This window comes from Macaca thibetana, chromosome 13 (genome assembly GCF_024542745.1).
Source record: "Macaca thibetana thibetana isolate TM-01 chromosome 13, ASM2454274v1, whole genome shotgun sequence".
NCBI classification, from domain to species: domain Eukaryota; kingdom Metazoa; phylum Chordata; class Mammalia; order Primates; family Cercopithecidae; genus Macaca; species Macaca thibetana.
Genome location: NC_065590.1, coordinates 68,195,980 through 68,218,395, shown reverse-complemented (window position 1 = coordinate 68,218,395; position 22,416 = coordinate 68,195,980). Strand labels below are relative to the sequence as shown.

At 36.1% G+C, this 22,416-nt stretch overlaps 1 protein-coding gene across 2 annotated transcripts in view; it reads right to left on the bottom strand.

The window, feature by feature from the left end:
- Positions 1-22,416, bottom strand: part of SOS1 (SOS Ras/Rac guanine nucleotide exchange factor 1) — a 147,814-nt gene that overhangs the window by 14,810 nt on the left and 110,588 nt on the right. For both annotated transcript variants that reach the window (XM_050753295.1, XM_050753296.1), the window contains exons 11-19: positions 18,521-18,602; positions 17,628-17,750; positions 17,221-17,324; positions 15,880-16,102; positions 14,315-14,434; positions 10,842-11,004; positions 10,228-10,345; positions 1,167-1,339; positions 836-952 (exon numbers count right to left, since the gene is read on the bottom strand). In XM_050753295.1, the coding sequence (XP_050609252.1) occupies positions 836-952; positions 1,167-1,339; positions 10,228-10,345; positions 10,842-11,004; positions 14,315-14,434; positions 15,880-16,102; positions 17,221-17,324; positions 17,628-17,750; positions 18,521-18,602 (1,223 nt within the window). The remainder of the gene's footprint in view (positions 1-835; positions 953-1,166; positions 1,340-10,227; positions 10,346-10,841; positions 11,005-14,314; positions 14,435-15,879; positions 16,103-17,220; positions 17,325-17,627; positions 17,751-18,520; positions 18,603-22,416) is intronic.

The following is a 22,416-nucleotide window of genomic DNA, read 5'->3' as shown; positions in this document are numbered from 1 at the left end:
TTGGCTCACTGCAACCTCTGCCTCCCGGGTTCAAGTGATTCTTCTGCCTCAGCCTCCCAAGTGGCTGGGACTGTAGGCACTCGCCACCATGCTCGGCTAAGTTTTGTACTTCATTAGAGACAGGGTTTTCACCATGTTGGCCAGGTTGGTCTCAAACTCCTGACCTCAGGTGATCCACCCACCTCGGCTTCCCAAAGTGTTGGGATTACAGGCACGAGCCACCGCACCTGGCAGACTTTTGACTTTTTTATGAACAAGAGAGTACACAGTCAAATCAGTGAGTTTGTGATTCTGTACATAAATTTGGCTGGGCATTGACAAATAATGAAAAACAATGGAAACTTTATTTTCCCAAGAAAGTATTGTTAGCAAAACTTGGTATTTTATGGCTAATGATTCATGGTTGAAAGTTGTAATAAGTCATTACTTTTAAAATGTCATAAGTAGATATATTTGTTATAAGTGAATTCATATAAATTCATTAAATTTCCTGTCTTTAAAATCTTAAATAACATTTTTTGGGGTAAAAAAATTAAAAACTTATATAATATTTGCTCAATTTCATCATCTTTAATATCAGGATTTACTCAAATTAATATTAACATTCATTTATTTAGAAACAAGTGGGATGCTCCTGGACATAATTATTAAGTACTTTTTCATTACTTTTAACTATCACATGTATACCTTTATGGAAAACTAATCTATATCCCTGAATACCTTTATGGAAAACTAATCTATATAACACATACGGTAGTAATGATATCACCAGATGTAGATGACAACTGAAAAAAGTATTTAACTGTAAAATAAATATGAATATGCAAATACTTACAAATCTTGGGAGAGGCTTAGGGTTTCGTGGTTCTATCTCTAGGGATTTGTTGAAAAGATAATCTGTAAATTCTTTTTCCATGCTGTTTCCCATCGGATTCAAGTTTTCAAAGAATCTCTAAAATAAATGCAAAGAAAAAAATATTAATATTAAAAATTATAAATTCAGTTTGAAATTCATGGAAAGTTAAGAAAACATTTAATACAAGTAAATTTGAATTATTTCTTTTAAGGTTTAGTTTACTTTTTCTCCCCTATAAAATAAACCTGCCTTTTATTAGGTAGTTTATAAACTTAATCAGAAGTACGAATCTTTAAATAATTCAACTTACTTTGATATCTGATTCTACTCGTAAACAGTAAGGCTGATTTTGGTACTGCTGGATCTCTCCTGTTATTTCTGCTACTTTCCTCCTTTTGCTAAAGTTTATAAGCTCTTTTCCATGTCTTTTTAGGACCTCAGGGTTGCCTTCTTCTGTTTTCAAGATATTAGTGAGATAAATTCCTAGAAGATATAAAGGAATGATTTCAAGGATAAAGAAGGAAAATGCAAGTTTTTTTCCTGTTTCATTAATTGTGGGTATTACACTGTACCATCTCAATTGCCATAACAAAAGAACCAAGGCTCAGATTTCCATGATATGAAAAACAGCAGCTTAAGAGAAAGTATCTGTGAAAGACTTAAATTTTATAAACATCCAAGAAAAAGGGAGGGAGGCCAAGTTTAATAAAATTAATAGATTTGTTAGGAAGAATAATCAATCTGACATACCCCCTCCAAACCATTGTTATTTGCTATAAATCAGTTTTATTAAAGGAACTTTAAGAATAACTTCGTCACTAATGACACAATTTTTGGCAAACAGGAAAAATACTAAATTCAGAGGATCATAGCTTCTGCTTAGTCAGCTCTGAGGGCCCCACAAGAGGTTGTTATGATTTGCAATTGAGAAGTAGTACTATTTGGATAGGCTTATTCATAGAAATGTGGAAGGTTTTGCAAGCCTGTCAAATGCAGGACTGCATACAATTTATGTAAATTCTGGTCTTCAGTAGTTTCTAGACTTTGTGGCAACCTGGTAATTGATTTCCTGTTTCCCCATCACTACAGTTGTACACTGGACGAGGAGGAGAATGAACAAAATAACAGGCACTTTCTCTTCTAGCATAAAGGCTCTGGAACCAGTTCTGCTGCTTTCTTTGTGTGTGATCTTATTAGTACTTTTTTATATTTTATATTTTTTATTTTTTGAGATGGAGTCTCACTCTGTCTCCCAGGCTAGAGTGCAATGGCACAATCTTGGTTCACTGCAATCTCCGCTTCCTGGGTTCAAGTGATTCTCCTGTCTCAGCCTCCCGAGTAGCTGGGATTACAGGCATGTGCCACCACACCCAGCTAATTTTTGTATTTTTAGTAGAGATGGGGTTTCACCATGTTGGCCAGGCTGGTCTGGAACTCCTGACCTCAGGTGATCCACTCACCTCGGCCTCCCAAAGTGCTGGGATTATAGGCATGAGTCACCACGACCCGCCTGTGTGTGTGATCTTGTGCAAATTGCTTAATTAGTCTCTCTGTGCCTGTTTTTCTCATCTGTAAAGTGAGGACGGGAGAGTTGCTGTGAGAAACAAATGAGTGAATGTATGTATGAGCTTAGAATAGAGCCTGACAAAAGTTAAGTATTAATTAGCCATGGTTGTGATTGTTGATGCTGTTGTTGCATCTTGCCCTAATATTATGCTTCTACCTTTTCCCCTAAAGTACTGATTATTATGCTTTGGGGAGAAAAAAGGAGTGTGAATATCTGAGTTCGTTCACTCCCCACACATGTAGGGATTCTCTGCTGTAAGCCAGTCCTGCATTAGGTACTGCAGGTACAAAGATGAGGAAGACCTCCAGCAGTCCAGTGCTTAAGGAGTTCCTGACCTCAGGGATCCAGAGCTTTGAACTGTTGGCTACTACAGTATAATTTGCTAAGTGCTACATACTAGGAGGTGCTATATTAGTAGTAATGCATAAGATGCTATGAGAGCAAAAAGGAGGCATTCTGTCTTGAGCTGGGAGAATTAGAAAAAGCAACACAGATGAGATAATGCTTAGAATAAGTCTCAAAAAATGAGAAGTGTAATGAGTAGAATAAGATAGAAGAGCAGTCTAAGCAAAGCAGCAATGTGTATAAAGGCACTGATTCATGATGAAGCTTGCTTGAAAGACATATATAGAGATAATTTGCTCTTTAGTATGGCCAGACCACAGGGGTTTGGTGTGTGGGGTAGAGAAGGAGTGGCAGGGTATGAGGATAGACATAGGCAAGGGCTGGGTTTGTACTTCAAAATGCTTTTGTAGTAGAGGCATACCACAGAAATCTTTGGCCACATCCTTGGAAGGATCCAAATCAATATTGAACAGATCAGCAATAATGAAATCTAACTGACATCAATACCTGTTTGGTTTTTAAAAGGATCCAGTTATTAACTGCGTTAGTTACTTGGTTATTTCTCAGCACCTAGGCTATGCGTGATGATACATTCATTAAGACAAAGTGACTGTATGTTCTAGTAAGCACAGGCTTTTTTATTTTCACATCTGCCTGTCATTTGGCTTTTACTTTCAGCCATTTGTACTCTCCTCTAAACAAGGTGCATGAGCCACTCAGCTCAGTGTTCAGTCTGACAAACATGTCCATAAGAATATGCATTTCAATGGCAGCCCAAATCAACCTTGGTCACAAACTGATGGCCCATCTGTGAAGAGTTGTAGGTATTAGCACTGGGACTGGGTCATGAAGTGCCTTTTGTTAAATAGCTTAACTTTTATCTAGGAGATAATTAGGGAATTATAAGGATCTTTGTTTGCATTCTAGAAGGATTACTATAGTTGTACTATGAAGCCAGATGGGTTGGAAGGAGTTAAGAGCAGTTAGTAGGCTAACAATAGTCCTGGTGAGATGATGAGGGCTGCCCTAGTATCTATGGGGATAACTGGGAGTGGATAAATATTTAAGAGGTAGACTTCCCAAGAACTGATTAACTGGTTTGGGGAGGAAACGGGGGCAGTGGGAATGAAGACTCACAGCTTTGTTCTTGAAAGCACACTTGAATGAAGTTGTGAAAATGCTTATAAGTAGCACTTCGGTACAGTTCGGGATGAAATTTGAAAATTATTTTATGCCTAATTGATGGCTAGCTAAAAGAACAAATGATCACAGCAGTGGTGTCCCAACTTTGATCTTACGCTGCATCAGTAAAAAATATTTAAGCACATATCCTCGCTTTCTCCTTATATACACATATATAGTTTAATAAAAACATAGCATATATGTATGTATGTATAGCATAAACCTGAGAATTATATACTAGTAAAGCTTAGTTTTTTTTTTATGTTTTAAAAAATACATAAATAGAAAGTCTAGTTATTTCTGTACTTCAATACATCATTTAACATACCCTACCTCTGGAGGCAGCTCTTCTAGGGAAAAGGGAAAACAGAGCATTATGACAAAGAAGAAGGCTGACGTTTCACCTTTTTGCTGTTGTCTTTCCCATCCTTCCCAGGACAAAGCTAAAGATTCTAGGCTTCTATAGTATTTGTCCACACTTCAATCTACACTTTTCTGCAATACAGTGTTATACTTACTACACAGTGCTGTGACTTACTTCTGTGCTCTTTCAAGGGAGCAGAAACTATGGAACTGTATCTTATTTGTCTATGCTTAGCATGTAGCCTGGGGCATAACACATAGGGGCATTCAACAAATGTTTTTGACTGAATGAAGAAGTATATTATTTCAAAATAGAAGAGAGGCATTTAATAGATAGGCCAGGATATGAGAATCAATTCTAAAATAGCTGGAAAGCAAGAATGGAGACAAAGCAAATTTACACATAACAGAAGGAGGACACAAGATCAGAGTTGTGTAAAAGCAAAGGGCAAAGTCAATGCTAAAGGCTTGGATGTTTGATGACAAACCTGATTAAGGTACATCCTTTTACCTTAGAAAAAATTCTATTTTTGAGACAGAGTCTCGCCTCTTCACCCAGGCTGGAGTACAGTGGTGTGATCTCGGCTCACTGCAACCTCTGCCTCCTGGGTTCAAGCAATTCTTCTGCCTCTGCCTCCTGAGTAGCTGGGACTACAGGAATTGTACCACCATGCCTGGCTAACTTTTGTATTTTTAGTAGAGATGGGGTTTTGCCATGTTGGCCAGGCTGGTCTCGAACTCCTGGCCCCAAGCAATTCACTCACCTCAACCTCTCAAAGTGCTGGGATTACAGGCGTGAGCCATTGCGCCCAGCTGAAAAAATTCATTTCTTAGCCCATCTATCCATTCTACCTATCAGAATATTTTAGTTTATGGAGAAAAACTGTGTTATAGACCTGAGACATCTGGCAGAGCGTTGGAAGGAGTAACTGCCCTACTTTTATTCTGTAAATGGTGGTAGTGCCAGCAAAAGATGGGAATAATGCTGGTAAAATAATAGAGGAAGTATCAGGTACTATCTCTGACCCTCCCCCAAAGAAGGGGTTTGAAAACCAGTATCCAGAATTTAGGAAAAGAATCTGGAAGGAGTTTCTATAAACTACCATATAGACAGGATGGAATTCAGAAGCAGCAATAACATCTGGCTTTACCCACTGGGTCAGAACTATACAAAAGGCTGTCTAACTCCAGAGACTGATAACTTTTAACTTAAGAATAGCAAAGACAGGGCACCAAAACTGACCAGGGTCAGTTGTAGATAAACTACCTTAAAGGAGCAGAAGCTCAGTAACTAGGAAGATGAGCAAGAAGAAAGAGGTACAAAGGCTGGCAGATAGCTGTACCTATTAAACTTTGTGTGCCTATCAAACTACCTACATGTTTGTGTTCACTCAAGAAATCACACAGCTCACTTTAAAACACCTTATGAAATCATACTCTAAAGTAGGTCTGAAACTTCCTTCATTCATTTAAAAACATGTTATGGCCGGGTGCGGTGGCTCACACCTGTAATCCCAGCACTTTGGGAGGCTGAGGCGGGTGGATCACCTGAGGTCAGGAGTTTGAGACCAGCCTGGCCAGCCTGACCAACATGGTGAAACCTCATCTCTAGTAAAAATGCAAAAATTAGCCGGCCGTGGTGGTGGGCGTGGTGGTGGGTGCCTGTAATCCCAGCTACTTGGAAGGCTGAGGCAGGAGAATCGCTTGAACCCGGGAGGCAGAGGTGGCAGTGAGCCGAGATCGCACCACTGCACTCCAGCCTGGGCAATAAAAGCGAGACTCTGTCTCAAAAAAAAAAGAGAGAACATGTTATGAAGATCCGTTAAGTTTATAAAGATCTTAGAGAAGAATGGACAGTTTCAGCTTGTATGAATAAATACCCGCAATTAGGATGACAGAGGAGCAGGGGCCAAATAGTGAGTCAGTGAATGGGTCTGAGGTTTCTTTTCATGTCTGTGTACCAGAGACCACAGGACATCATGAGTAGCATGACTATAGGCTAGGTGAGCATAGTGACTGTGTATTTTTCACTTTTCTAAGCACCTGACGTAGTCCTGGTACTTAGTAGGTATTCAAGAAATATACGTTGACAGACTGAATAATATAACGTCAGATATATCCAGAGCCTTTCCAGTTCCCCTTGAATGAACTGGTAACATAGTCAACATATTTAAGCAAAAACATAAAGGCTTTAATATTTTACCAGGAAGATAAAAATCTATGAACTCCATATTTTTATCAAGAATGTAGAGGGTCAGGGTGGGCATGGTAGCTCACACCTGTAATCCTAGAACTTTGGGAGGCCAAGGCGGGTGGATCTTTTGAGCTCAGGAGTTCGAGACCAGCCTGGGCAACCTGGTGAAACCCTGTGTCTACAAAAAATAAAAAAATTAGCCAGGCATAGTAGTTTGTGCCTGTAGTTCCTCCCACTTGGGGGACTGAGGCGGGACGACTGCTTGAGCCCATGAGCTGGAGGATGCAGTGAGCCAAGATGGTGCCACTGTACTCTCCAGCCTGGGTGATAGAGTGAGACCCTGTCTCAAAAAAGGAAAAAAAAAAAAAAAAAAGAAGAGGTAGGGGAAAAGTCCTCAGGAAAACTAGGAATTAATAATGATTTTTTTTAAACCTCATAAAAGCAGCAGATAGAGACCTTATCTTTTTGAAGAAAAAAGTAAATTAAAGCAAATAAGTAAAAACAGAAATGAGAAAGATATATTATAAATAGAAGTAATTAAAAAAACATGTTTGTAGATATAAATTGAAGGCTAGTATTTTTAAAATAATGAAATGAAGCAATTCTGTAGCAAGAATGATGCTTTCTTAAAAGGATAAAAACCATCTAATAGAGCAAGTAGTAAAATTATACTTTATCCCTGCTAAAACTGAGTTTAAAACAAGCTGCTTATTTCTGCCATTATTTTTAAAGCTTTGTTTGGGAAGTTAATGACCAGTTATGTAAGACATAACACAGAAATCAGGTCAAAGGAAGAGACACTGTATTATATTTTGTAAACATGATTAAATATTTAGAAAACCCAAGGAAATTAAAAATTCTTGGAGTTAAAGGTAACTGAACGAATACCATTCAAACCAAAAATACCCAGGAAAAATAATAAGGGGAAATGCTAAATATAATAAATGGTCTTTAGAAATTAATTGATAGATTGTTCCAGTTACATTTGGGGTCATCTCCTCCCACCCAAACTTATGAAGTTCATTTGGAAAAATAGGCAAAATTGGCCAAAAAAAAAAAGGATTGAAGAAACCCTGAAGAACCAACTCTTTATCATCTGTGAAAACACTATATAAAGCAGGGTTTCTCTGTTTCAGCACCACTGACTTCTTGGACTGGATACTTATGGGCTGTGGGGAAGTGTCCTGTGCATTGCAGTATGTTAGCAATATCTCTTTCCTCTACCCACTAGATGCCTGTAGCACCATCCCAATTAGGACAATTAAAAAAAATTGTCTCCAGGCATTGCTAAATGCTCCCTAGGGGGGCAAAAACTGCCCCCTGCTGAGAATCACTGATTATAAAGTGACAATCCTTAAAACTGTGGCAGGGGGATAGGAAGTCAGTGAGATACAATACATATTAAAGAAAGAGGTCCCTGGCTGGGTGCGGTGGCTCAAGCCTGTAATCCCAGCACTTTGGGAGGCCGAGGCGGGCGGATCGTGAGGTCAGGAGATCAAGACCATCCTGGCTAACACGGTGAAACCCCGTCTCTACTAAAAATACAAAACGAAATTACCTGGGCGTGGTGGCAGGCGCCTGCAGTCCCAGCTACTCAGAGGCTGAGGCAGGAGAATGGCGTGAACCCGGGAGGTGGAGCTTGCAGTGAGCCCAGATGGCAGCTACTGCACTCCAACCTGGGTGACAAAGCGAGACTCTGTCTCAAAAAACAACAACAAAAAAGGAAGGAGGTCCCATGTGTAAACAGGGAAAAAGAAGAATCATTCAATAAACCTGGATTAACAAATAAATAATTTGGGTGGGGAAATAAATTTGAGTATTTCATAAGATATCAAAGATACTTCAGTTTGATATTAGAATTAAATATAATTTTGAAAGTCATAAAAAAGCTAGAGGAAAATATGATTATTAAATTACTAGATTATATGAACTTTCTAAGGTTAGAAACAATAGAAACCAGAATGAGAAAGGACAGATGGTAGAATTTAAAACTAATACACGTCAATGAATAAAAACTACAAGGCAGATTGTTTGCAGGAGATACAAAAAAGGACATGGACAAGAGGCAATGCAAATATTGAAGAAATGTTTGGAAAAAAATCTCCACAGTCATCAAAGAATGGAAATTATTGCAACAAATAGCTTAGTAGTTGTAATAACAGAGATGAAAAAAAAAAAAGTACCATCCAAAATTGGAAACCATGGGATGAAATTTCCTTTGTCATACACTTGATGGCGGCATAAATGTCATACACTTCTCATGGCAGCCTTTCAGAAAGCAACTTAAAAATACATATCAACAGTTTAAAGATGGACACCTTTTAACCTATGTATAGTAGTCCCTCCCCTATCCAAAGGTGATAAGATCCCCAGTGGATACCTGAAACTATTACTAAACCCTATACATGCATACACATACATGCATACCTATGAGCTTAATTTATAAATTAGGCACAGTAAGATTAAAAATAGCTAATAATAAAATGGAACAATTATAACAATCTATTGTAATAAAAGTTACATGAATGTGGTCTTCAAAATATCTCATGTTTTTAGACCACAGTTGACCTAGATAACTGAAACTGGAAAGTGAAACCATGGAGATGGGAGCACTATTGTAATTCCTCCTCTGGTTATCTATCTCAAGAAGATATTTTCAAATACAGAAAAATAGTATAAATGAAAATCTGAATCAGAAAATTATTTGGAAAGCAAAAAAGCTGGAAACAATGTGTCCAACCACAGGGTAATGGTTAAACAAATTGTCCAATTTTATGGAATATTATGCAGCCATTATAAATAATTAAGATTTAATAAAATACAAAAAAAATAAGATATGGTACGTGAATAACCTTAATATGCACATGATACAATTACAATTATATACCATGTGCACAGCAAAAAGATTAGAAGTAAATACAAAAATGGTTGCTATAAAGGCCAAACAATAAAATATGGGAAAAGATATTAAAAGTATCAGGACATAACATTGTTATATGCAGTGGAATTTGAAACTATATAAAAAAAATAGATATAGATGAGGAAAAGGCTAGAAGAAACTATAGCACATACTAAAGAGACTAGAGAAAGACCATAATTTCTATAAGCATTCAAAAGAAGGAACATCAGGGCATATATATACTCAGGCAGAAAAAAGACGAGAGTAGGAAAGAGATATTGAATACATGAAAATACAGGAAATAAAGAATGGAAAAAGATAGAGGAACCTACAGAAAGGGAGATTCAGGTGGTAGATTCAGTCCTAAAAAGGAAGGAAAAGGTACTTCCTTCCTCTGATGCAGAAGGGGAAAAATAAGAGAGGATGAAGAGAATTAAAATTCTGATGTGCCAGAGGTGTGGGCCCAAAGACACAGCAGGCACACTATGATTTTTAGCCATGTGAAACTGTTTACAAAAATGGTTATAAATATGCCTCTGCTGTATTTAGTTTATTAAAATTCAATTAAAAAGGCTTTTATAAATATAAAAACACAAGTATTATATAATATCTAATGGCTGCCTAAGATGAAAATAGAAAATGAAATGTATATTAGACTTGACCTTAAGTCTTAATGAGAAAAATTCTAAAGGGTTTCAGGTGCTAAATATTGGTCAGACAAGTATTTTCTGCTGGCATATTACACATGTAATTATTCAGTCATTTAATGAAATAAGTGTTTTATCCAGAAATGCAATAAAAATTCAGAAAGAAATACTTACCAAAGAAAGGCACACATGGTGGATTAATAGACCTGAGTTTTGCCAAATATTTCTTATAGTGATCTTCACTCAATTCATGAGCTTCTTCTAAAATTTTCTTCTGGCGACTTGGTATTTGCTATAAGGAAAAAAAAAATAGGAGGCATAAGTTTAAAAAAGGAATCAAAGGTCTTGCCAAAAAAAAAAAAAAAAACTAGGCTAACAGGCCCAAATACAACAGTATCAATTCGATTTTATGACTGTAACACTGCTTTAAATAAATTATCTTCATAGACCTCAGTATAAACTTAAAGTGTGTGTGTGTGTGAGAGAGAGAGATCTAGTTTATCATGTCATTCCTTACACAATTATGTGAACATTTAATTTACATTATCTTACAAATTAAGTGCCAAAAGTTTTTTCTTCTTCTACCTTAGGCTGGGACCTGTGAATACATTTTAATAGGAATGTTTAATTTTTAAAAAGCAACCAATTCATTACAAAACTTAGTTCAGTCTTTTAATCTCCTGAAAAGACAAATGAGACATTTAAAAATTAAAGATAATAATTGTTAAAAATCTAATGTTTATAATAGGGAATGAAAGTTCATTTTAAAAACACATGTAGAAACCTACCTCAAATGTGTGGTCTAGTCTGTAAACAGGTGAGGAATTCATAGCACTGACAACCTCAAGGACACCATTAAAGTTGTTCAACTCTTGAAAGACTTGTAGAATCTCAATTATTCGACTCACCACAGCTACTCTTTCTTCTAAATTTTCAGTTTCTACAATACATCTGGGAATTAAAAAAAAAAAAGTGAACTAAAGATTCTAGAGTTTTTCCAATAAAGTTATAAAGAATTTAGTAAATAAAATAATGTAGAGAGTGGGGGCAGGTGGCTATAGTATAACTACTATAGAGAAGACACATTCAGGGTGACTGATAGAAGGAAGGCAGTGCCTCCAGTGAGGCATACTGCTCTTTTCTGTTTTCTAGACTGGTACAGTCAAACAATCATTTTCCTACTGTATTTGGTGCATCCTCTATTAGCATTAGAATTAACTGGTGAGGCTACTATCTTGTGGTATGTATGTAAGTCTTTGTGAGGTCTTTGTAATATGGGTGTATTCTAGTAGAATTCAAGAATTAGTGATTAATGCTCAATTTCTTTCTTTCATATATAATTGGCTGCATACATTTCTAGGAACAGCTCTGTTCCTATGTTTCCTACATTTCTAGGAACAGCATTAACTGTAATGGCAAAAGCCACAATTACTTTTGCACCAACCTAATATATAATTGCATTGAGATTCTGGACTTGTGGTATGATAGTATGAGTTTCACTGAGTGAAACTGGTAAAAATTATTAAAACACACACACACACACATGCACATGTACACACACACATTTAAAGTCTCTAGTAATGGCCCTGAGAGCAAATGGCAAAAGAAACATCTATTCAGGAATATCTACAAAAATTTGGTAAGAGAGGGAAGAGAGTCTGGTATTTGAACCAAGACTGGTCCCTCCCTCCTTTCTCCCAGCTCAGTGAGGGTGGACTGAGCATCTACTCCAGATTCCTGCAGTCAAGAACACCTAGCTCCCAGTGAGGTACAGGAGCAGGACTTTAGTTTTCTCATCCTGTCCCTGCTGCCTGTTGCTGAGGCCAAGTCCCAGTTGAGTGCAGCTGAAACGTGGGAAGACCCTTCCTTGCCCAACTTCCACTTATGGAATGGAGACTCTACCTTGGGTATGATATTTTGAGAATACTGAGAAAAGAGCCCTTCCTCTGGTTCCTGAAGGCGTGGTTCCATGCCAGAAGAGGCAGGTAAGGAGACCTCAGGCTACAGTACCATCGTCTGCCACTCTACCTGCTCAACCAAGCTCCTAGGGCAGAAGTGTCACTCAGAGAAAAGCTTGCCATTATCCCGAGCCTTAGAGCCCTGTTTCAAACAGATAGCTCCTAATCTTGTCATTTGCAACAAAGTATAAAGTAGTTTAAATTTAATGGTGCCCTTAAGAACAGAGGAAATTGTGGTGAAAGGCAATGGGGAAGAGATTTGTGGATCTAATGAAGATACACCCTAGACTGTAGGCAGAGTAGTTTGCAGGGGAGAACTAGGAAATAAGACAACTGAGAGAAGCCCTCCTGGGGTCAGAACAAGTATGAAACAGAAATCTCAGAAAACCATTCCTTCAAAGGAGCCACAATCTGATTGCATTATTTTGTATAGCATTTATGCCACCAGGAAATTGTTGAAAACATCAGAGCAATCAGCTGGCAAATTGTGGAGTTTCATAGCTGGGTGTGTGTGGTCAGGGAAGGAGTGGATGGGTCTTTCCAGTACCACTGCCACGCAGTAAGAATCCCTGGAAAGGGGGTTGGGGAATGAGGAGCAGCACTCAGAGTTGCTACAATATATTATCTGAAATGTCAGGGTTCCAACAAAAACAGATGAGGTATGCAAAGAAATAGAAAATATGACTCTTACAGCGGGGTGCGGGTGGGGGAGGGGGGAAGGAACAGAAACTACCTGTGAGAGCAACCAAATGTCAGATTTAACAACAATAACAAAAAAGATTTCTAAGTAGCCATTATGAATATGGTTACAGAATTAAAGGAAAGCATGAAAAAGAAGGAAAGGAAGGTGTTGATGACAATGCGCATCAAAGAGAGGATATCATTAAAGAGATAGAAACTATAAAAAGGAACCAAATGGAAATTCTGGAATTAAAAAGTACAGTAACTGAAATAAAAAACTTACTGGAAAAGCTCAATAGTGTATTTGAACTGAAAAAAAGTATTAACTTGAAGATAGAGGTATTGTTCAAATATGAAGGTAAAATAAAGATTTTCCCAGATAAACAAAAACTGAGAGAATCTGTTGCTAGCCGACCCTCCAGAAGAAATACTAAAGGAAATTCTTCAGGCTGAAAAGCAAGTGATCCCAGATGGTAATTCGAATCCACACAAAGATCACCAGTAAAGGTAATTGGGTAATTATTAAAGACATTTTGTAAATGCGTATTTTTTTTCTCATTTCTTCTCATAACTGACTTAAAATAATATAAACACATTGTTGAGTTTATAACATAGAAATGTAATATATGTGTAATATGTTGCCAATAATACACAAAGGAGGTGGGTGAGAGCAAAGCTTTAATGGTCTAAGAGTATGATGACAAATGGTAAAGTAATAACTAGCAATGTATTGTTTGATTTGCATTATTAATAAGATGTAATATGTATAACAGTACCACAAAAAAGGGAGAAAGGGAATAGAGCTACATAGGAGTAATATTTCTATATATCACTGGTATGAAGCTACTGTAAGTCTGAAGCTGATTCTGACAAGATGTGTGTGGTAAACTCTAAGGCAACCAGGCAACCATTAAAAGAGCCTCAAAAAAAGTTAATGAAAATAATTAGTGAAACTAAAATGCTACATTAGAAAAACATTCAACGTTTTCTAATGAAAAATATTGTCATTTTCATTCAATGAAAAACAATTACTAAATAAAGGAGGAACAGAGGAAAAAGACATGAGACATATAGAAATAAAATTGCATTGGTCAGGAACAATGGCTCATGCCTGTAATCCCAGCACTTTGGGAGGCCAAGATGGGTGGATCACTTGAGGTCAGGAGTTCAAGACCAGCCTGGCCAACATGGTGAAACCCCGTCTCTACTAAAAATACAAAAATTAGCTGGGTGTGGTGGTACACGTCTGTAGTTCCAGCTACTTAGGAGGCTGAGGCCTGAGAATTGCTTGAACCCAGAAAGCAGAGGTTTCAGTGAGCTGAGATCACGCACTGCACTCTAGCCTGGGCAACAGAGCCAGACTCTGTCTCAAAAAAAAAAAGAAAAATTAGGTGAGTGTAATTATCACACACACTGTAATCCTGGCTACTCTGGAGGCTGAGGTGGGAGGATCGCTTGAGCCTGGGAGGTGGAGGTTTCAGTGGGCCGATGTTGTGCCACTGCACTCCAGTCTATGTGACAGAGCAAAACTCCGTCTCAAAAACAAAAACAAAAACAAAATTGCATTGAAATTCATAATATAGCTGACAGCTATAAAATGTAAGAATGCTAGGAATACTTACTTCTCAAACCACAGAGTAAGGTTGGTGGTATGTCGAATCATTTTCAGAAGATTAGGAGAGTTAATTTCTTTGTCTTCTTTTGTCCACACACTTCCAACTAATTCTGATGGCTGTACAGCTCTAAAATCATCAATACATAATTCTACATGACACTTTTTCCTCTAATATAGACACTGTTTTATTAAGTAAAGGAGATAGATTAAAAACTAAACTCTCATATGAACTTTCCTCTTACACCAACAGAAAGGTTTGTGAAAACAAGGTATAACAAAAAAGTATAATTATGCATATTTCCTTATGGATTTTTTAAAACTTTTTTTTTTTTTTTTTTTTTTTTTTGAGATGGAGTTCCACTCTTGTTGTCCAGGATGGAGTGCAATGGCACAATCTTGGCTCACTGCAACCTCCACCTCCCGGGTTCAAGTGACTCTTCTGCCTGAGCCTCTCGGGTAGCTGGGATTACAGGTGCCCGTCACTAAGCCTGGCTAATTTTTTGTATTTTTAGTAGACAAAAGGTTTCACCATGTTGGCCAGGCTGGTCTCGAACTCCTGACCTTGGGTGATCCACCTGCCTTGGCCTCCCAAAGTGCTGCGATTACAAGAGTGAGCCACAACGCCCGGCCTTTAAAAACTGTTTTTAAAAACTATTTTTATGGAAATACCTGTGTACTTTTAGTGTTGCTTTATAGTAGCATTTTGCTTTGGGCAAGGTTGAAACTCCTCCATAATATCTTTTCCAGCATTTATAAACATTATTAATAAATTAGGGTGACAAAGTAGACATTTAAGTAATGATATCTGTTATAAATCAGTTCAAAGAGGGTACAGTAATCAATGCAATTCCTACATCTTTTTTTTTTTTTGGTCTAAAGGAGGAGAGGAAAAAAACCTACCACAAAAGGGTCCTAGGAAATAAACAAAATAGATTCTAATACTGTAATTTTCAGAAATATGATTTTTAGTGGGAGATCTATAAATTTAGCTCATTTTCTCATTTAGCTATTAAAAAATGAATAATTTAGTTTAAGATTCTAAATAGTCCCCATTTAAAATCAGAAGGACATTTTTGAGATAATTATATCAATGTAGTATGATAAACTAAAAAAGACTATAATGGCTATAAGTTCACAATAAAGCAGTAGCCAACATTTATTGAGCCCTTACTTTGTGCTAGGTAATGTACATATATTGACTTTCAAACCTCAAAACAGCCCCAGGAGTACGTACTATCAGTAGCCCCATTTTACTCTTGAGGGAAATAAGGGGCAGAAGGATAAAGTTACACAAGGAGGTTAAAGTTGCCCAGGGTCAGCAATTAGTAAAGCCAGGATTTGAACCTAGCCTTACCAACTAGGGGTGACCACAGAAAGACAGAAGGTGTAAATTCAGCTGGAGGGACCAAGGGAGTGAAAGAACAGGAAGTGCCTGCCTGGCCTCATTACTAGACACTTCATGTACGATTTCAGTTAAGTCTTAGGACAACCCTGTAAGGCAGAAATCAGTATTTCATTTTAAAAATTCACTCTTTTGAAATGATTTTTCAGCTTGAATGTTAAAGTACATACCGGTATAGATCTGATTCAAGTAAAGTGAGTTGTCGAGCAATTTCTATTGGGTGTAAGGTGAGCAGGTCGAAAGTCTCTATGTGCCCAGGTCTGCTTATATGCCACTCAACTGTGGGAGGTGAACTCTGAAATGTAATATTATGACCTGGTCCATTGTCTCTTGCAATTTTTTTCCTTTGGATTATTTTAGTGATGGATTCAACCCATTTTTTCATTGCTTTACCTGCAATACATTATATTTTAAATAACATTTAAATATTCTTTATTTAATATTTTTAAAATGGTTTAAAATCACACAGATGATACCTGAATGTATCTTTGCTATAAAAAGTTCAAATGATCAAAATGAAAAATACAAGTTCCCTTTTTCCATTTCCCGGCCCCCATCCTAATCTTACTACTCTTCTCCACATGGGTAACCACTGTTAGTAGCCTGGCACGTGTTCTTCCAGATCCTTTCCAAATAAAATTAGAAAGTACTTAATTTGTAGAGACTGTCCACCCCATTGTTCTGATCTTCAGTTTAATGTATTATTTTATAATCCTCCAAAAGGTATATCTTATGTAAATCACAAGATTTATAAGGATAGATTATACACACTATTAATCTAATTCACATTGCATTTTATAAACCAATAAATATCAGTGCCAGAGGACTGATTCCTTCATTTTTAGTGTGAGTTTTGATGTGGCTCTGTTTTGTATTGTACATTTAAAGTACTATTATTTAACTATTTTCTGATTATCATTTAGAGCATACAAAGGAAATAAAAATAAGTTTGTCTAAGACATCCTTAGAGCTATACACTCATATAATCTTTAAAACTAGAAGGAAAACCTTGGAGATCAACAAACCTAGCTCCTCATGTTATTGATAAGAAAACTGAAGTCTAAAGAATCTAAGTGATTTTGCCCAAAGTCACATATCTGATCAGTGGTAGTGTTAGACACAAACTCTCAATTTAATCCACTCTGCTTCCTCTCTGATTCTCTCTATTCACCTGTGGCCCACTCGACCTCCATCAGTGGTGTTATAATGGCACAACGTAATTCCCAAACGCCCTCATACTTTGGGATATGTATGAAGACTTGGCTTAACCAACTCTTAAAATAATCAGTAAGTTGATTCAGTAAATGAAAATACATTGGATCAACAGGGTGACTGTTGAGCAATTTGCAGGTCTAAATGTTGTTTGATGAAAATTTTTAACTTTTTCAAATGGTTATGCTGGTACTATTATAAACATCTCGTATTACTGAACCACAATAACATCAATTGATAGTCACCGTGTTGGTACTTTTATTACATATAAAACTAAGCACCTAAAAAAAAAAACGTACCTCTTACTGTTCCAATAAATTCTTCCATTCGTTGCAAAAGATATGCATCTCTTTCAAAATCATAGAAGTGGTGCTCTACCCAGTGCCGACATACATTTAATACTCTACAGCATTAACACAGAATTGAATTACATGGGAATCAAACATAAATGTTTATCACAATGCATGGTACAATACAAATGAAAACACAGTAACTCTTACCAAGTTATTCTTATCAGGGTGCCTAACACTTCCAAAATTCTACATTAAGACTTACACTATAATTTCTGATAACTGCTCTAATTAGTAAATTTAATTTATTAATTTTATTGTCACCCCGCTCCTTGTTTGGGAAAGGTCCTTATATACTTCAACACTAAAATGAAAGTTTGATAAAGACTTATTTGCTTCATTTATTTAATGCTTACCGCAGTTGCACAGGCTGTATATATTCTTTTCTAAATCTTTTCAGTTCTGCACTCAAGGGTTGATCTCCATTCTCTATAGCTATGCGATCAGCTTCTGTTGGCTCAGGCTCTGGAATTTCAAACCTAACATAAAATAGAACAAATTAATGAAAATACTAATTATATCAAGTTATACAAATAGAAAACCACAAATGTTTCCACCTGTCAGCAAAATCAAGAGAATACTGTAAAAAATTACTAAAAATATGCATGTCAGTATAAATAAGTGAGACTTCTATAATATTAAAGGTTAATAAAATTATTTTTAAAATTTTAAAATAAATGAGTACTTGCCAATATAGATAAAACTAACTACAAACAAAATAAAGAATACATGCAAATTCTAAAAATAAATGTGACTATAAAGTTATGGGACTGATATTCATTTTTGGTCTGTGGAATTACTCTAAATCAGGTGACATAATCACTGTTAAGGGTAATTCCAGAAAAACTGACTGCTCTTTGTTTGGGTACATGAAATATTTTCCTTCCATCACAGTATTTGTTCACTGACAAGCTCCATTTTACTCAACATGAAGTATGTTTGAAAACTTACTTAGAACATCTAACTCATCAAAATTTGAATTTCTCAACTCTAAATTATAAATTTTATATAGGTCGTTCTGTAAATTTGAAATTTCAAATACCGAGTTTTCACATACAAAAAATAATTTTTGTATTGAAATAATAAAACTAACAAAATAAATGTTCATTTAAGATATTTTATTTATTGAAAAAGTGCTCGTGAAGTATATTTTAAAGCTCATCTAACATTTCTGAAAAACATAAGATCTTAGCTCAATCTCTTTTTTAACAAAAAATAATGAATTTAAATATTTTTTAAATGGACAGACCTTTCTATTATAAGACTCAGTAGTTCTTGAGGTTTGCAAAAGGATCTGTATGTTGTAAGAAATGTCCGAACAAAATTGGGATCTAAGAAGAAAAAGGAAAAATATCTTATTAAACTCTGTGATTCAAAATGATTAAAACTATTATTTACATTTTCAAAATAGATCAAATAGTCAAGTTTAAAAGTTCCAAAATGTTTTGACAAACAGACTGGGCTTGGTAATGCACTGCTAGCTTAGTGCCTCCTAAATTAGTGGTGAAAACATTGATATTAAAACTTTACATCAACTTATTTCTTGCCCTCTGCACACTGACAAGATGATCTTAAACTCATCTGCCATAGGAATGAGCAAGAAAGAAAAGCAAAGGTAAAGCAGGGAACCAGGCTCCCCTCCCACCTGCTACCAGGATCTCAAAGCATCACCAGTTGGTTTATCTCCCTTATAAAGAGAAAGGCCACAGCAATAACCCATTACTTTTCCTTTCATCAAGATTAGTTTATCTAGGATTACTTGTCTAGCTTTCTTTAAATCATGTTAACAGAGCATACAACTGGAAACTGGAATTTATAAAGTAGTAGCTTAAGTTAAATACAGTTTTTAAATTATTTGCTAAAAATCTCACAACTGCTTAAAGATGCTTACAAATACTTATAAGCTATTAAAACTATTAAATGTGATAGAATATGTTGGTTTGGTCCTATTCCAACCTTTAATTGCCTGTATTTCAAGTAGTCACACTGAGAGATCAATCATAAATACAGGAGTCTCCAATCCCTTCCATGAAAGGACCTACTTTGCATTCACATCTCCATGAAGTAAAACAAGAAGCTGAGTGTGATCACTCCCACAGGCCTGGCCTACTCCCAACTCTCCTTAACAGTATTCTCCTAAGTTGTGGAGAAAGGCTGCTGTCACTAGCACAAGAGACTTGGGCTGTTGTCTTGTGCATAAAGAGGGGGAAAGACATCTCCCATAATGGGGGGGAAATCACTCACTTCTATAATTCAAATTTTATTAAGGCCCACATTTAATTGTAAATCTTTTTTTTTTTTTTTTTTTTTTTTTTTAAGGAGGGGAAAGTTCAGTAACTTGAATCTTTTATTGGGAGCATTCTTTTCCTATTTGTATTAGGGACTGGTAAACTCCAATAGTAAATTCATAGAGGGTAGCAGATGCCTTTATTTCTGTTAGGCTACATAACATGGGTCAAAGTTTTATAAGAAGCATAATGTCTTTTATTAGCATAGGATTTAGCAAAAGCACAATGTATTTGTTTGGAAAATTTCTATTTAGGCTGATTCTCACTAAGAACCATCCTAGGTTTAGCCTTAAAATAAAATGTTTATAATAACTTTTTCCCCAAAGAGCAAATTCATGGATTTATCATAAAACAGAAATATACTTCCAATCTATTGATATATGTGGTCATCGAGATAATAACTGATTTAAATATCAGACAACCCTGAATTTAAAATAATACTATTTTAAGTTAAAGAAAGATTTACAGGATAAAAATACATTGGTTTTAAATGTCCCCTTCTTCGTTAGCTTTATGCCTTCTGAGGCTAGAGTGGGTTACTGATAAAAGTAATTTAAATACATATAATCCTTTAATAATTTCCTCTCTGTTGGTATTTTATTGTTTGTCTTCAGTTACAGAGTTCCTCAAAAGTTAAAGACTAATGTCTCATCCAGAAGAAAAGATATTAAAACAGAAGGCTGTACAAGATTTTAATACAGAGATTTTTATCGGTTTCATCACAATCTTCCCTTTCAAGAATCTTCTTCCTGTTCTGCAAATCTATTTGTAAGGTGAGGCTACTCAAAACAGCATGTTTAGGAAGCAAAAGCAGTGGCCACTAGAGAGATGCTGAGTTGTCACTGTTGGAGAGAGCCCACACCCGCAGTACAGAGTATTCCAAGCATCCTTGATCTGTGTTCCAAATTTAGGGTATCCTCTCCCTTTTTAAAGGAAAAGTTTATTTCAGTCTAAAAATCTAAAATCAACAGCCACATCCATATTTTCTCAAATGCCATGAAAATCAGGCTAAAAATTTGAGGGACATCAAGGGGAATTTTAAGTTGAAAAACAGAATAAAAGCAAGTTCTAAGTGACAAAGTATGTTTTAAGAAAACTGTGGCTATGTTTAAAGGCAAGCTATTTCTAAACAGACTTTTCATCTTCTTAAGCCAAAACTTCTGGCCATTTGAGCACTTTAGTAATTGATTATAATGCTGGGAAAGCCATGATGTGTCTCATTGCCACAGTCAAATGGGATCATACCAACTCTTGGTCTGTTATGTAACATTCTCAAAGAACTTTGACATAACTTATTTCCTATGATTTCTGTGAGGTAAGCAGGGCAGGAAGAGATGGAACTAGACTTATCTAGTTGGAACTAGACTTATCTAGGTCATACTGTAGAGTGGCAGAGACGGACCCCGAACCTAGATCATGTGATTCCTGATTTAGTGCTCTTTTCTATCATATTGTTTAACCTCCCTGGATTAAAGAAACCCTGAAAGTTTCCACAGCTGTGAGATCTAAATATAAACAATTAAACCATGAGTTATATAACCACTATAGAAATTTACATGAATGATTAATTCAGAATGTACCTGTACTGCTAATCTTGGTTAAAGGCACCAGAAAGTCACTGAAAAATTAGCAGTCTAATTGTGATTCTGTAACTCTTGATCAGCCTTCTTCTAGATTTTAGGAATTAACAGCTGTACCTTCCTGTATACTGTACAGGGGTTCTGCAGCTGGCAGTGAAATAAACACTCCCAGAATCTTGACTGTTGTATTAGGTTCTAGAGTTGTTTTTAGCTTGACTGGAATTGAGTAGTTTTGCCAAAAAGACAAAAGCAGCAGAAACTAAAAACAAACCAAGAAAATCTGGCAAAAATTTAAGTACTTTCAAAAAATATCTTAAAGGCTGCATATAGTCCCAGGCTTGTATTAATTCATATTCTATTTTTAATCTAAACCAATGAAAAATTGCTAATGAATGAAAAACATATTAAGAAGACAAAATACTTATATTTGAAATTTTACACAGAAAAGCATAAAAATTCCAGATGTTATTTTTATTTCTATTGCATCAGTTTCTCCATTTCAATGACTGTAACTAACCACTGGAGACCTTTATCTTACTGATGATGTAAAGAGCTAAGATAATATAAACAAACACCCATCAATAAGGACAGGTTATATAATTTTGAAAGAAAACAGAGTACCTAGTTCCATTGATTAGGCAATGGGAAAAGCTAAGTTTTATACTGCCGTTGTTAGTTGTGGAGCAGCAGTTATCTACCCATATTCTAAAACCATGTTGCAGAGAGAGATGAAAGGTAAACACATGAAAATACAAAAGCCAGTCTGGGTTTGGCTTTAAAACATAAGCAGGAACATATAATCATAGTAAAAAAATTAAAAACAGCCCATTTTTATATTTTCCTTTCTGTTTATCACTTGCTCGTGGAGATAATTCCACAAAGTTCTTTCTCAAACATGACCTCCTGATGGATTTCAATGTGGTCAACAACCAAGACGTTTTCTACAGTTTTTCCCCCTCATCATTAGAGATAACATTACTCTGCTACTTGACTCTCAAATCCCTGTGCTAAGGTTTCCACCATGTTCACTAGTTGCTCTGCTTTCCCAAATCAAAATAGCTAACTCTATTAATACCTGCTACTCTACCATCACCAACCTGGGTTTAGGTCCAGGTTATTTCAAACAGAAGCTGGAGTTATTTTTTTCTGCTGACCTTCTAGCTGTCTCCGTTTTCCTCACTATAAAACCATTCTTCGATATTTTACTGCACAATACTTCAAAATTTTAGGAACTCAAGAGTATACCTACATTAGTGTTCAGAATATAGATGGGAAGT